This window comes from Pleurodeles waltl, chromosome 9, assembly GCF_031143425.1.
Source record: "Pleurodeles waltl isolate 20211129_DDA chromosome 9, aPleWal1.hap1.20221129, whole genome shotgun sequence".
Classification (NCBI taxonomy): Eukaryota; Metazoa; Chordata; class Amphibia; order Caudata; family Salamandridae; genus Pleurodeles; species Pleurodeles waltl.
In genome coordinates, this window is record NC_090448.1 from 382,533,077 (window position 1) to 382,550,135 (window position 17,059).

At 44.2% G+C, this 17,059-nt stretch overlaps 1 protein-coding gene across 8 annotated transcripts in view; it reads left to right on the top strand.

Moving 5' to 3' along the window:
• The window catches only part of RYR1 (ryanodine receptor 1), a 1,068,376-nt gene that overhangs the window by 429,951 nt on the left and 621,366 nt on the right, over positions 1–17,059 (top strand). For all 8 annotated transcript variants that reach the window (XM_069206982.1, XM_069206985.1, XM_069206986.1 and 5 more), the window contains exons 39-40: positions 3,687–3,960; positions 4,510–4,624. In XM_069206982.1, the coding sequence (XP_069063083.1) occupies positions 3,687–3,960; positions 4,510–4,624 (389 nt within the window). The remainder of the gene's footprint in view (positions 1–3,686; positions 3,961–4,509; positions 4,625–17,059) is intronic.

Sequence of the window (17,059 nt, forward strand, 5' to 3'; positions counted from 1 at the left end):
AAAAAATTTCAAGAAATAACATCAGACCAGTGGGTATTAAAGATAGTTCAATTTGGACACACTTTGGGGTTCATCCAAATCCCACTATCACACCCTCCACATACCTTCCTTCAAACCCATCTAAAACAGCTCCGGTCGGAGGTTGAGTCCATTCTAAGGAAGGGAGCTATAGAAAGAGTCCCTTCTTCGGAAAAGGACAGAGATTTTTACTCTTGTTTCTTTCTAATAGGCAAGAACCGGGAGGGATGGTGTCCCATTCTCGACTTCCGGGACTTAAACAAATACCACAAATGTCAAACCTTTCGCATGGTCACGTTGCAGGACATTTTCCTCTGCATGAATCATGTAGACTTTATGGCAACCCTGGATCTACAGGATGCATACTTTCATATCCCAATTTCACCTGCCCACAGAAAATTCCTTTGTTTCACAGTAACCGGCAGCCGTTTCCAGTTCAGAGTTCTTCCATTTGGTCTGAAATCTGCCCCCTGAATTTTCACAAAGTGTCTGGCTCCTGTAGCAGCACGGTCGTATCGAGAGGCTCACGACTCAATGAAGGCTTGCATGGAATTATTTGACGAACTGGGTCTCACCCTGAACTGGAACAAATAAGAGATCTTGCCAACAAGAGTAAAAACTTTTTTAGGGGCAATAATAGACACGGTCAGAGACAAGGCCTTCCCTACATTGGAGAGAAAAAACAAACTCATATCTCTAGCAAACAGAGTTCAAAGAAGAAAGTCTCTTTCAGTATGCAGTTACAGATCGCTACTGGGGATGATGTCATCATGCATTCAGCTAATTCCATTTTGTCACCTAAGAATGCGCCCCCTACGAGAAGAATTGGCTTATTCAACGACTAGGACACAGTGACTCCACGCATGATCGAAGCGCTCTACTGGTGGTCAGAGCAATTGAACATCGCAATAGGTCTTTCATTTCTGCCCCATCGACCCCCGTTGGTCATTACCACGGATGCCTCTCTGGAGGGATGGGGGGCTTACCAGCTGGAACAACTCTTTTTAAAAAATATCACATCAATTTCCTAGAGCTGAGAGAATAAACAATCTGCTGTTCTCATAAGAACGGACAATACAACAACGATGCATTACCTGAACAAGCAGGGGAGGAATGGAGTCTCTTCTCCTATCTTGAGAATCTCAAAATATTTGGAATTGGGCTATTCAAAATGGGGTCAGTTTAAGAGCAGAACACCTGCCAGGAAAACAGAACGAGACAGCAGACACCCTCATTAGACTAACATCCTCCTGAGATGAATGGGAATTAAACCAAAAGGCGCTCGACCAGGCCTTCAAGGAATGGGGAAAGCCCAACCTAGATCTCTTCGCAACTCCGCAGAACACCAAATGCCGCTTCTATGCAAGCTGGGATCACCATCTGGACTTGTGGGGGAATGCCTTTTCGATGGCACGGTATGGAATATTTGCCTACGCTTTTCCACCCATTCCCATGAGTTCAAGAGTGCTCACAAAAATCAAAAGAGAAAGTTGCAGTCTAATCCTGATAGCTCCGTATTGGCCTCGCCAACATTGGTTCTCGGAACTGCTCCTGTTCTCAGAGAAAGACCGCATTCCACTGAATGTCTCACCACAGCTCCTAACAAGGAACGAGGGTCAAGTCTTGCATCCGGACCCCAAATCACTAAAGTTATCAGCTTGGCTCCTGAACACAATGAGTTTGCCCATTTAAACATTCATCCTGAATGTAGGAGAATACTTTCAAAGGCCAGAGCGGATAGCACAAACAAATCATACTCTCTGAAATGGAAAAGGTTTTGTTTATGGTGTCACAAAGAACAGATTAATCTGCTATTGTTCCCACCAGACGCTGCCAGAGGAGATATTGCCCTATCTCCTCCATCTGGCATCGTCGGGATTAGCTCATGCATCCATTAGAGTACACCTGGCGTCCATATCTCGTTTCAGACGTTCCCTGACATCTCCGTCTTTATCGTCCTCCAGGTTAATAAAACAGTTTCTGAGAGGACTCTTTAGAATTTTTCCACCAGTAAGACCTCCACCCTCCTGGCAACTCAACACGTTTCTATCTCAGCCTATGAGACATCCATTTGAACCCATTCACAAAGCAGAATTGAAATACTTATTGTGGAAAGTTGCTCTTCTGGTGACCCTTACTACTACTAGACGCATCAGCGAAATCCAGGCTCTAACCATTCAAGAGCCTTTCCTCCAATTTAAACATGATAGAGTGATCCTTCGCACAAACCCAAAATTTGTTCCAAAAGTACCATCAGAAATCCACATTAACGAACCTTTGATCTTGAAGTCTTTCTTCCCAAATCAGTCATCTCCAGCAGAAAGGGCTGTTCATTCACTAGACATCAAAAGGAATATAAAGTTTTATTTGGAGAAAACCAAACATTTTTGCAAGTCAAAACCGTTATTTGTCGCTTATAGTACCCCGCGAAAGGGCCAATCCCTTTTGTAACAAGGACTAGCAAGGTGGATAGTAGCTGCTATAAAGTTTTGTCACCAGGTAGCTGGAAAGCTTTCACAATCCTCAGTAAGGGCACATTTCACAAGATCTGTCTCAACATCAATGGCACTGTTCGCAGGTATACCCCTACAAGACATTTGCAGAGTGGCCACCTGGAAACGTACACACATGTTTATAAGACACTATTGTCTGGATGCCAAACCTCAAGAAGATGTAGCGGTGGGACAGGTGGTCCTGTGGCATCTGTTCCAGTAACAGTGAGCTAAATCTACCTCCCTCCATGCTTCTTTTCTAGTACTGCAAACTGCATATTTTAATAGTTGTGCCTTGTATGTGGATATAGTTGTTGACAAGCATGAATATTTGTGCTTATAAGTAACAGCATCTTTACATGTTAGAGTACTAATATGCTTTTTCAGATAAGATAGGTATCTGTCAATACTTCTAAAGATTTATTGTCAATGCAGTGGGCTGTGGATACCGCTTTATAGTCTGATTCAAGCATGTGAATCTATGAAAGTTCCAATACTGGAGTAAGGTAAAACGTTACTTACCTGTAACTATAGTTCTCCAGTATTGGAATCTTTCATAGATTCACATATGACCCACCCACCTCCCGGGGGGAAGCTCACCTTTTTACTTTCTCAATCAACTTTTGGGATACGCACTAGTGCTTAGAAAATCTGAGGTACTGGAGCTTCTCTCAGGAGGATTCTAGAGGGTGGGATTATCTGATTGGTTAATGCTGGAGTTTGGTCCTTTTTTACATAAGGACTTGGATAGATTACTTAAAAGTAGAGCTGTAAGTTATTGCTATTATGTTTTTGGGGACATTGTCTTTTCTAAGGTATCGAGGACTCCCATCTCGACGACGGGGAATGATTCAAGCATGTGAATCTATGAAAGATTCCAATACTGGAGAACTATAGTTACAGGTAAGTAACCTGTTTCCTTATTGGTGTCATTTTAGGAGAAGTTGCAACAAACCTAGAATTAGTGATAACAGTTTAGACTAGAGATAAGCACTCTGAGTTCAAGTGGGTTTTGTTTGAGTGTGTGGTATAAACACACATTTGTAACTATTGCAATGATTACTATTGGGAATGGTGGTGTAAAGGATTGCAGGTAGTGGGTCTATGGTGTGAGGAATGACCTCAGAATCCATGAAAGAGAGTCTGATCGTTCATGCTGACACTTTTCTCTCAAAGGTACCCTGCAGCAACTGATTTCTCACACAATGGTGCACTGGGCTCAAGAATCCTTTATCCAGAACCCTGAGCTGGTGCGAGTGATGTTTAGTCTCCTGCACCGGCAATACGACGGTATCGGAGAGCTTATTCGAGCCATGCCAAAGGCCTATATCATCAATGGTGTGTCGGTGGAGGATACCATGAACCTACTGGAGAGTCTGGGGCAGATTCGATCACTGCTCATCGTCCAGATGGGACCAGAGGAAGAGAACCTCATGATCCAGAGCATTGGGTAAAGAACACAAAACTGTCTAGCCTCTTTTGCTGAATCAAATGTACATGTGATTTCTGACAATCAGCTCATTAAAAGTGATGATTATTTTGCAGTACTGACATCGCTGTGGTACTTCCACACACCCTCTTGTGTATCTCATTACAAACTCGCATGGCTTCTTACTATTATCTTACTTCTAAACTCCCCTTCAAACAGTTGTTTGAATGCACCTTCATCTTGACAGTAAATAGCCTATAGTATTAGAGACGGGTCCCACACACCCCTATCCTGATTTAATAGTATTGCGATCTCTACCTAGCTGAGGCAGTTAACTACAATCCTTGCCTTAAACACCTTTGCTTGTCCAGAAAGGTTACTCACACCTAGATTTCATCTTACAAAGGCCCAAAGTTTTGACTGCTCTACTACAGCACTGTGCCACATCTACCGCCACCAATCTCTGTTTTAAAGAGCCAGGTAATTGCCCCACCTTTTCCTGAAGCTGGGGGAGTTCTGATTGACGTTTTCAGTACACTAACTACTTTCCATCATTTGTTCCCCCTTTAGGAATATAATGAACAATAAAGTCTTCTATCAGCACCCAAATCTGATGAGAGCACTGGGTATGCATGAGACTGTCATGGAGGTTATGGTGAATGTCTTGGGAGGCGGAGAATCTAAGGTAATCTTTTTAGATTTCTTGCTCAGTACTATACAAAAATCCTCAAAACATAATGGGTATCATCACTGGAAAACTTTACTTCTGAAGTGATCTCTGACCTTTCTAAGCCTAAAACGTTTAATTTGTTTTGGTGTATGATTATACTTGTGGCCTCATGCTGAGTGGGAGGACTGGATGTGTGAGAATCATTCTTTTAAGTTCTGGATTATCCAAGCAGGGCAGATGCTGTAAAATTGTTCATGATAGAGGACGTTTGTAGGAGTAGTGTGAGCCAGGCCCTCAGATAATACGGCTTACTTTGTTTAGGTTGATGGCTTGTTACAGAAATACTGGAATCAGGTTTTATTTATTGCTGTATCTGATGGTCTGAGTTCTCAGTTACATGACTGAATAGCTCACTTGTCAGCAGCTTCAGGAAGAATGTGGGTTATTTGTGGCCTGATTTCTGGAGATATTTTCTCACAGTTGCTAATGTGTTTTTCATACCCACAGTCTGCACTCCTGTGTTTGTTTTTGTTGTTTTGTATCGTTTTGTCAATTTATTGACTTCTTGGCCCTAGAAGAAAAAGAAGGAATAAAATCCAATAAAATCATAGAAAAAAGGAACAAATCCTGTGCAAATAGGGGTGGGGGCTGAATTACTGTGGTTCGAACCAGTAAGTTTTTAGTGCCTTGCACGCAGTGAAACTATTTCCCGGATGTTTTGAGGAAGGTTTTCCCTTCTCTTATAGCCATAATTGAAAAGGCCACATCATCCGGGATACCAAGGGTCTCTAGATTTCAAGGTTCTGGATCGTCTCTATAGGCCGTGTCGTGCAGGATGCACTGGACTGGTACCGTGTCCTTGAAGATAACTTGCTTCCTTACTGGTAACCAACGTAGCTGGTACAAAATCAGTGAAATATATTGACGTCTCTGTGTCACTGCACTTTGAATTGCCTGGAGGCATTTCACAGAGATATCAGCCATCCCCAGATGAGAAGCGTTCTCATAGACAAAATGAGATAGATAAAATGCTTGGATTATCGGCCCCTGGTAAGGATGGGCTAGAAAAGGGAGTGTCTGTTAGACGAACTTTCGATGCCAGAAACAGGTTTTGACCTCTCGAGTTACTTGCTGCTCCAGAGATAACTCAGGTTCCATATAAATCCCCTGAGTATGCACGTACTTGACAAGGAGAAGGCGTTGTTCCATAACCTTAGGCCAAGTCACGGAGTATATAGTAACTAGCAGTTTGTTTTGACAGGGTTCAACATTAACAAATTGTTTGACATCCCTTGCCTACCTCCATTAGGATGTTGGGTAAATGTATTCATGATGTTGAGGCAGGCAGGCCCAATTAATTCCTCTGTTGCCTGTTAAGTATGAGCTGCATATCTTCATCATACATATCAAACCACTCTTAGTTTCCCTAACAGCTCAGTCTGTGATGTCAAGTAGATGTTGAAAAGAAGTGGCGCTAAGATAGACGTCTGCGGAACCCCACAAGGAATAGCCTTTGGTCTCACCATGAAAGGTGGGATGAATGTAGCTTGTGTTCATTCAGAAAGCATGGAGTGGGGCCATTGGACTGGCCGTGAGTCACAGCTGAAGTTCTAAAAGTCTTCGTAGTAAGATGTCATAGTCAATGGTGTAAAATGCTGCCAACAGGTACAACTCTCCACCCAGCTGTCTTTATAGAGCTGGGTGGAGACCAAGCACAGGACACTAGGGCTTGAAGGAGCATCCAGCGAGGCCGCTCCATCAAATCCAGGCACTGCTCTCATGCTGGTAACCAGCATGAGAGCAGCATGTGGATTAGTTAGGGGAGCTCTTCCTCTATCGGAGAGCAGAGGAACACAGAGGAGTACACACAGCCTGCAGGTAAGTGCCTTTTTTGTGTGTAATCCATGTGTGTGAATTGCATATGTGTGTAATGTATGTAAGTGTGTGATGCATGTAAGTGTAGTGGTTGTGGGTCGTGTTATTTAGGCTTTTGGAGGGATGGGTGGTTTACTTTGGGGTTTTGGAGGGAGGAGATGTTTTATTTAAAAGAAAAAAAAAATCGAAGTGGTGGGGCACGTCACTCCATCCACCACTTTCAAAGAACATAAGCCGCCACTGCATGTATGTGTGTGTGTATATATATATATATGCATATATATATATATGTGTGTATATATATATATATATATATATATATATTTATATATATATATAGATATAGTGTGAACCTAGCCAAAAGGCAGCGGAGGTCTGTACAGGGTCAAAGGAAAGCATAAAGTTAACAAGCGATAGGAGAGGTGGCTGAGTTGTGGATGGAAAATTTCAGTTGCCTAAAGAAGGATTTCATTCACAAAGTGAACATGCAGAGAGCAAAATGAAACTATGAGCAACAGGCACCATGTAAAGCTCCTCTTGAAGTACACTATTGGAGCTGCTCCATCCCTCCTCCTCCCGACTCTTTGCCACCAGGATGGGCTGAGCTTAGCACAGTGGGGCATAGGAGGGTCTCTGGGGTGTAGTCATTGAATGGAGGCTGTGTTTATGAGAGAACAGAGAGGACAACTGGCTCAGTGCTTTGTGCATGTCTGAATCCGAGTAGGAAAAGATGTAGTAATTTATTAGCACAAGGTGAAGAATAGCTTTTAAAAAACCTTTGATAGAAATGGCATAGAAAGGCTGGAACAGTAATTCTTGGAGACAAGAGAGGGCAAGGTGGGTTTTTTAAGCAATGGCTTAATTTTAACCACTTTCCAGACTTCATGAATTTTCCTGTACCATGGAAGTTGAGCTCTGTTTCTTAGTAGTTACATGACACTATCAGCGGCTCGCCAGGTTTACAGGGGGCGGGGTGGCGCACGCAGGGAGGAGGCGGTGGGTGGATCTCAGAGTGCAGGGGGTAAAGAAATGTTATTAAAATAAATTTAAAAAAATAATAAACTTACCCCTGTGCTGTTTCCCGCCGCACTGCTTCTCTCTTCTGTCCTGCAGGCAGGCACAGACTCCCAGCCTACCCTGAGCCAATCCTGATGCTGCTCAGAGCAGGGTCAGGATTAGCTGGGGGCGCCCAGCCAGGGCACTCCCAGGCAGACTTGGAGACTGTGCAGGCTCTCTCCAGCCTTTGCGCATGTATGCTTGGCCGGCCCGCAACTGCCGGCCAAACATACATACGCAGTGAGGGGAGTGCACAGTGCACTCCCCTCACTGCTTATCACCCCATGGTACCGCTCCTTTCACAAGGAATAAACACGGTTTATTGTCCCTTCCTTGTGAAAGGTTTGCAGCTTCTGCGGCTGGTGAAGGGGGGGACAATGCTCCTCCGCCCACACAGAGGAGCCACCACTGCATGACATAGATCAAAGTGCGTTCCGAGGGTTTAGCACACGAAAGGGCCTCTAATACTGCCTCACCTGAAATTTGAGAGGCGTAAAAACTGTTGTCATTGATGGCAACCCTGTTTACCTTACCTCACCCACTTGGGAGTTGCCAGACCCCAATGAAATGTTGGAGAACGATTCAAGAACTATGGGCCAGATGTAGCAAAGGGTTTTACCCATTTTGTGTCTATGGGAAAATGTGTTCATACAAATGGCCCCATATCTTCTGATTCTTTTGGACTTTTTGACAAAAATCAGAGGAAGTGTCACATAAAGCTTGTGAGGAAATACCTCCTTTCTGATTAACTGATGGAACGCGAACAGCTTGTGATGCAAAACCTCCCTTGAGATTAACTGATGGAGCAGCTAGCTGCTTAGCAATTCTTAACTGCTGCGGTGATTGGAGAGTAATGATAGTTGCCGGATTTAAACTCCCTCTTCTAGGCTGAAGTGGCTAAAGAGTAGATGTGCCTTGCATCCAGGTTATACGTCAAAGACCAGCAATGTTCTGCTTGTCTGTCATACAGATGGAGTTCGTTAAGCTTTTCAGAGAACTAAGGACTAGCTCCTTGGGTAAAATTAGCTGTTTTTTTGTTCGTAATGTAAAATCGTATCCAATGTTTTCCCCAGTTTAGAGTTGAGGGCCCTCAGGATGGCATTGAGGCCAGCTTCTCCGTAGTGACTACTAAAATCCTAAATAGAAAAGGATTCCAATTGTCTGGCACAAGTGACTGTGCTCTTGGCCCCAAATGAAGTCTGCGTGGGGAAACCTAGCAAATAGTTTGACATAAATTGCACCAAGGTGCATAACCAGCTACTGTCAGCCCTAGAAAAATCCCTAGAGATCAAGAAATGGTGTGTAGGTACAGGGTCCTGCATAGGGCCTGAATGAGCTTCTCTATTACAGGCCAGGGAGCTAAGAGACAGCATTGCGTTCAGGGCAACACTTAACCACAACTAGTTTGAAAATAACCATGATTCAGGAATTGACACCGTGACACAGAGACAACTCCATACCGAAGTCACCGCTAGTGTGAGGTATGGCCTGGAGGATAGACTACTAAAGCTTTTAGTCTTGCCAGGGGAGTTCTCCAGGGCTGTGTGATGGCCTCGTTTCTCTTTAAATGTAAAAGACCTGGAGGAGCAGCTTTAACAGCTTGGGGCAGATTGTCCCCGCACACGAGGTTGCATCATTCCTGCTCAAATCTACGCTTACAACACAGTCCTAGTAGCTATTACTGTTAATGGTTTGCAGCCCCTACTGGACCAGTACTGTAAATTCATGACAAGTTTGAACCTGAGAGTTAATCAGGCCAAAACCGATGTCATGGTGTTTGGTGTGAGGAAGAAGGGGAGTGTCCTGTCTTTACAAATAATAATGACAAAGTCTGCACTGTCCCTACGTTCTCCTATTTAGGAATTCCTTTTGATAAGCACCTTGCATGGGGCCCACTGAAAGCTAGCAGAGTTGCTGCTTTCTCTAAAGCTGTGGAGGCCCTCCCCAGCATACTAGGCCAGAAGCTGATCAAGGAACTCACAGTCATCTATAAAGCTAAGTGCTGTGCAGTTGCCTCCTTTGGGACTGGTGTGTGGGGAATTAGCGATCGGGGGTACAAAGGGTCGAGAATGGTTTTATCAAAAGGTTACTATCAGTCCCTAAAAGCACCAACTCCTTTATATGTCACTCTGAAGTAGGAATAGGATACATTATTGATGGCATAAAAAAGCAACCCCTTTTTTTGTGGCTCAGAATATAGACAAGGACCCAGACCTCCTTCATTCGGGCTGTGCTTGCCGGCTGCCTCAAACTTAATCGATGCCTAGACCTCCCTTGGAGAAGGTATGTTAGTAACACATGCCTTAGCCTGGGAGGTGAAGATGTTTTTAGCTCCCCCAGTAGTCTGAATGCAAGCTCCTTACTCACCCTAAAAAACAAAGTTCTAGCCGCTTGTTTGGATAATAGAGTGTGGAGCGAGGTTCACAAGTCAACTGCCCAGGCATACATGCAGATTTCTTCCAACAATGGTATTGAACCATATCTAACCTGGTTGTGCAGCCAGTATCACAGGTTTTTATTGGTTAGTTTTAGATTTAGCACAGTGCACTTTCTTGCTGCCTTTCCCCTTTAGGGCTCCTATATTATAAACGTACCTGTTTGTCGCTGCAACAGCTGTTCTGCACAAAGTATTCTTCTCTTTGTTCTTTTGTACATTTTATATTACACTGAGGAAATCCTACCTTTTACCTATTTTAAAATAGGCCAACATGCAATATAGTAGAGGCACTTTCACTTATTTGCAAACATTGCCAACTGTGAGGATCTGCTTCTTATCTGCTGTTTACATCCAACATGCTATAAAGCAGAGGGCAAATGTAATGAGTTTTAACTTTTTTATGATCAAAATCCCTGCACTACGAGGACCTGTTGCTTTTTAATTGCTGTTTTTATATTCAACGTGCCTCAGAGCAGAGGGCAATTGTTGTTATGTATCAAGTTTAACCTTTTCCAATCTCTATTTTATTCTGTATGTTTTCATGTTTTTTATGATTCTTTTATGATCCAAACTTTTGGTCGAATAAAGATAATGAATTGACTGTGCTGGTTTCAGCCCTATAACCACCTTTTGGCAGTACAATGGCAAAAGTATCCTTTTCGGTCTGTCCAAGGTAAAAACAGATATGTGCCTACCTGGCAGCAGCTATGCTGCGTTGTGAAATTAGTGTCTCATAGGTGTTCCTTTAATGGGTCGGAAAATGGTTCAGCTGAGTGAGATCGAAAACTTCCGAATCGTTGAGTAAGCCTCTGGCCCGGTGGTCATTGGTATTTAGCCAAAGATTAAAATCTCTCATTATATGAGCAAATTTCACTAAAAAATTTCCAATATCACTCACAAGAGCAGCAGTTTCATTGACCAACAGTTGTGGGATGGTAAAGCAAAAGACACTTGATTAAATAGGCACCTGGTCAAATTGGCATGCCAGGATGTCTCTCCATTAAGCAAGTGTTTGTGCTCAGTTTTTGTCAGTTTCAACAAAGGTTTAAATATTATGTCCTCTCCTCCCCAATTCTGTCCTTCCAATCTTGACAGAGAATCGAATAATTAAGGGGCACTAACTCTTCTAACAGGGAGAAGGTGTTACACCATGTCTCAGTTGGGCAACACAGGTGAAAGTCCTGAGATTTACACAGATCAGAATTTCCCGCTGGTACTTAACTGCTCATCACATGTTACAAAAAATAGCTTTAGATGTTATTGGATTCAATACCTCTTGAAGATCACAGTACAGGTAATCGACATTTATAAATATGACATTCACTTTTTAAGGTTATTTGTAAGGGCTACCAGAATTGGTATGTCGATAGACTCTTAATTGAGTAACTGGAATCGACTGTAAACTATTAGGATGTCAAAGGGCATACCTGATGGGTCAAGCCCAAACCCCATGAAGAAGCCTTGATAAAGTACTGCATAGTGGCTTGCAGTGTTGGGAGGCAGATAGGCTCAGACAGGATTGCGTTTGACGAGGTTTCTGTGCAGCACCCATCTCTTTAGGTCTGGAAAGAGCAACACATGCACAGCTAGTGTGAACCTCCCAAGTCCTAGCTCCCTCCAAGATGGCCAGTGCGCTCTGCATGACTCTGGAAATCAAATTTGGGAATTCAAACCAAATTTTTCATGTTGGTTGAACAGATTGCATATGATGCTTAGTGCTTTTCATATAGAACATTTGGGGTGTTTTAAGGCAGGTTTGAAGTGGTTCCTTTCTTAAGATTTCCTTGCAGTAAAATTTTGTATATGTTACAACTTGAGCAGCTTGGGAAGATCCCGCTGTATGTGTGCCTGTGAAGTCTCTCGGTTCTATTTTGGGAGACCCAGGGTTTGCTGGAGGAGCATGTGGAAGTAGAAGAGCCCCCAGAAAGATCTGTGGATTGCTACCTCCCTGAGAGCTGGGTGAAAACACACATACTGGGGTAAAGAAGAGCCAGGCTTGTCAGTGCATTGGGCTCTTTGATTCTAAAGTGCAGTCACAGTTCGAAGGCGCCTGGGTACATCTCAGGAAGGAGATGAAGAGTTGAAAAGGAAACCATGAAGAGTAGGGCTGGGGCCCGTTGAGATACATATTACTTAGGCTGATATACAGGTGTAGTCACTCCTATGGCCTGTATTTGGGGCTATCAGATTTGGCGACACACCTGCTATGATAAACCATAAAAAATATTACAAACTTTAAAAACAATTTAAAATTACAATAAATATCTATACAAATAATGTGCAGTATTTCACCAAACAATTATAATGACCTAACACGCAGGGTCATACAAGAAATCATCCAGGCAAGGCTTTAATGCAGGGCCTAATACTTTGAGACTAGTTGACCAAGCTTTATACAGAAATTTGGCAAAAGCCACAAACACAATTGAGGAGGTGTCACTTTTGCATATTGTATAAGCTTCTCCTCAGATTTGTAAGTTAGGAGATCTATTGTTGCTAGGCATAACATAGAGAAGGCAGAAAAACAGCAAATGTTCAGCACTGTCTTGTACATTTTTACAATACAAACAATGGTCAGATCCCTGCTTCGTCTTCCCCCAGTTGATGGGAAAGGCTGGTACTAGGACAGTCCCATGCCTGAATTAGTGATACAGGGATTGAGCATGTGCCAGACAGATAATATCCAACAATGTTTCAGCCTTACCTACAGATATGTGGAGAAGGAAGACACTTGTTTAGCTGCCTAGTGACATTAAGTGTATCCTGCTACTGGTAGCTTTCTCCTGGACCAATATTTTGACTTTAAGGGTGTCTCCTCAGCCAATGGACCGCGGCTCTCGCCAGAATGTTCCTAGTCCCACTTCAATCCTGGCATTTTTAAGTGACCCTAACATCTGCCATTCCGTCCCCAGTGGCCATAATGACTTCCTTCAAGCCCTCCCGAAGATGGCACAGTTCATAAATACTCTAAATATGAATCCAGAACAATAGTGGTCTTAACGCTGTCAGTGCTGATATCTCATGGATCCAAAGATCCAAACGAAGTGCAACCAATGGCGTTCTCTGCACTAAGCCCAGGAAGCCTCTAATAAAATAGTTTTCTGCAGTGCTCAGGACACTGGTCTTACAATGGCCCCATAGTTGCACCCCATACAGAGCAGCCTCCCTAGCTTGGGCCTTATAAATTTCAATCGCTGGTCGTACAAGGGACCAGTTTGCCTTTTTGGCGAATTTGTGTATAGCTCCATCTTAATGAGGGTACTCTTTGAGGTCTGTGGGTCCAAGGATCCGGTATCATCTAACCTGATGCCCAAATAATCCAACTCCCGGACTTTTTCCAATATTTCAGGTCCCACTTTGATAACCCCTCTCACCCTGCCTCTCTTGGTGTAAATCAAGTATTTGGTTTTGGACGTGTTCATTTCAAGGCCAAAGTCTCTGGAAAACTGCTTGAAGCTAGCATTTAGATTTTGTAGGCCCCTCCTGGTCCTGGACAGCAACACCGTGCTGTCCACAAAGAGGAGTGACAGTATTTTTTCCCTCACCAGGGTAAGGGAATCATAATTTAATAATTAGGCAATACAGTTGTTTATGTATAGGAGGAAGAGGGTTGGGGCAAGGGCACAGCCCTGTGGCACACCTTAGTTTATGGGAAAGGCCTCATTTAGTTCTCCTTTCACGCCACACCTAACTATGGCATAAGTCCCCTCATGGAGCACTTGGTTCAGATGCAAAAAAATCTGGAGGGAGGGGCCATCCCCAAGACCACCTCCCATAACTTTTGTTTCGGAACCAGGTCAAATGAGGTGCAAAAAAAAAAAAAAGCCATTATATATAGGAGGGAGAGGGTTGGGGCAAAGACACAGCCCTGTGGCACACGTTGGCTGACGGGAAAGGCCTCATTTAGTTATGTTTTCACGCCACACCTAACTTTGGCATAATTCCCCTCATGGAGCAGTTGGATCAGATGCAAAAAGTCTGGAGGGAGGGGCCATCCTCAGGACCACCTCCCATAACTTTCGTTTAGGCACCAGGTCAAGTGTGGTGCAAATATAAAATGCCACATAATGATCACTTTTGGTCAGTTCCACCGTCTTTCATTCTGTCAAGAGAAACCGGAAGGCTTGGTCAGTGGCACTAGTCTTAAATCCTGCTTGCAGTCCTGAAAGAATGTGGTTTTCTCGCACCAATCCGACAGCCGCTCTAACACCTGCTTGCAGAAATTTTTGCAGGCTGTCTATCAGACTGATAGGGCAGTAGTTGGACGGCACGCTGGGATCTCCCTTATTGAAAATTGGTACTGTCTCTGCCCCTTCCATGAGGGAGAGATTGCCCCCTCCATTGAGATGGCATATGAAACCACATTGATGGAGGGAACCCACACTCTTAAGCGCTGAATTGAAGACATTTGCAAGGATTTTATCAAGACTCTGAGCTTTCCCGGGCTAGAATGAGACCACATCTCGCTCAGTTTCCTCAAGGTTGAAGACTACTGGGGTGGGGTGGGGGTCTGGTTCTTTACATTAGGAATACACCCACACACAGGGCCAACCTCAGGTGCAATAGTAAGGGAGTACAAGCTCCCAAAGTGGGTGACCCAGTTGCAGGGATGTTTCTGTGTTTCTGCAGGATTACCTGGCCTCCCATCACACATTCTAACCAGAGATCAGAATTTCTTCTGATCATTTGGTACAGCTGCATCCAATAGGTCGGACCAAATGCTGTCTTACCAAACTGCTTTTGCTTCTCTAAGACTAGCCAGGTAGGTGGCCCTGTGTTACATTATAACCTGTGTCCCCCCTCCTCCTTTTATAGTTTTTAGGAGGTTTGCCTTTGCCATTTTGCACAGACCACTAAACCATTCCCTTGTGGGCAATGAATTTGGCTGCATGCCCGAATTCCATGTGTTAGTGTGAGGTCCCCAGCCTGGAGTGCTTCTCCTGTTAGGGTGAACAAGGTCCGGGATACCCCCACTTAAGTTCTTATCTCTAGACAGCTCTCAGGCCAAGCTGTTCGGCTCAAATGTAATATTAAAATACCCTGCTACAAGCACGTGGTGTTAAGTAGTCGCTAGCACTCCATCCAGTAATTGCAGCGTTTTGGAATCCTGTTTATAACTGCTACTCCTATTATTATAGATATTGATTACCTTGATGGTTTGTGAGTTGAAACAAGAAAAGGTTAACCCTTGGACATCAGGGGAATCCACATGGTAACAGTAAAGGATACAGCGTATCGGACCAGAACTAGAAGTCCACCAAAGGGGGCGCTCAGCGCTCAATTTAATGGCTGGGATGCTGGGATGCTATGACTTTTGTAGACACACCTATTCACTTGGTCTAATGCTAACGCCTCCTGGAATAAGCAGATGTTATGACCATCGACAAAGTACCCCAGTCAGGATCCTGTAGCTTGCCCCTGATTCCCATAATGTTTAAACTTAACGTCTTCTGTGGGGATAAGAAAGAAGAATGCTGCAGGGGGATATCAGTAACACCCGTCAAAGGGCATTCTGTGTTAACAGGCAATGGCGGATTGTCTAGGCTTATATTAGCCAATAGGCCTGAGGTGCTATTGGAAAATCCTTGCTCATAAGCTAGGGGCCCAGGGCTGTTTTTTCTAGGCTAAGGCTGTAACTTGTGCTATCTGAACCAGCATCCCATTGCTATTGTTGCCCATCTGCTTGGTATGGTGTCAATCAACCTCTGTTAGTGAAGAGGGAATTCTGCTACACAGAGTTTCTCAGGTGACCAATACACTCTCCCTGAGACCTATTGTGCCAGCCTGCTAACAAGGTCCTTGAGATGGTGGTAGAAGAAGCCCAGTGGCAGGAGAGAGATGTTAGATCCTGCCCGGTTTTGGCGTGTACATCTCATAAAGAGGTTGTAGAAATTGGATGGGCCCTTGAAATTTACAACAACACAATCGCCCCATTAAGGCTTAGGCAGGGACCCCACCAAGTCCACCCTCCTAACCATTATTATATGCCAGGCATCCGAGGAACGGAGGCCAGCATGTGTGCAAAACCAATGCAGAGTCTTCTTTTTAGGTTATGAGAAGGACTACTCTTCCCCATTTGCTAAATGGGGCACATTGGACAATATAGCAATACAGGGACAAGCATCTGGAGGCAAAGTCAATGAAGTAGTCTTATCCTCTTGTGCCAGATCCCTGTATATGCATAGCACCCCTCCCACCCTTTCACCACCCCTCTCTGGCACAGTTGTTAGCCCCAATGGGCGGCATTCCATTCTACTAACTCAAGGGGGATGAAAGGGGGGAAGCTATCTCTAGTGTCAGGTGCTCAGCTGTAGTATGCAGCTGCTGGCATGCAGCACCCCCTTTAAGGGGCAAATGGCAGTGTTGATGGGGGGCACTGAGCAGAGTTCAGGCATTGCGTACTTGGAAATGACTGCATCCTTCAGTTTCCTCATTTCAGACTCTTATCACACCCAAGCGTTGGTAAATGGACTCTAGTTTTTCTGACATAGGTGACATAGGTCCCATAATCCTTTGTGTGACCTAGGCAACACCCCGTCGTCAAAGTGCATCCGTCACCACATGCGCCAAAGTACAGTCTCTTTGCTTTGGTGTTGGTAACTGCCCTCTTCCTTTTGCTTCCTACTCCTTTACCTGACATAAGCCTCGCATGGTGCAGTGAAAGGTTCAATAGCTGGTGACACTTCTAGCTCCTCGAATGTAACAAGTGTCCCAATTATCAAGCAAGGGCTGGGTGCTGGAGCACCCAAGGAGCTACCAGCTCCTATAATTGTCAGTAGCCTGGGGTCACAAGGAGGAGGCAGAGACGGAGGGGGTAAGAAAGATAAGCGACGTTCCAACAGACCAATTTCCTTGCTTATTAGGCCTATCATTTTCTGGAGGAACCTCTGTAGAGTGGACCCCAGCAGCACCTTAGCCCCACTCTCCAGTGGTTTCCGTTCCCCCTTGCTGACCAAATGGCAAGAACAGGGATTTATAATGATTCAAAAATGAATACCATGAGTAATGGAAAACAGTACCTTCACAAAGACCAAATTAAAGTGGGATGACTCAGCTCAACCTCTTCCAGGCAATGACAGGTG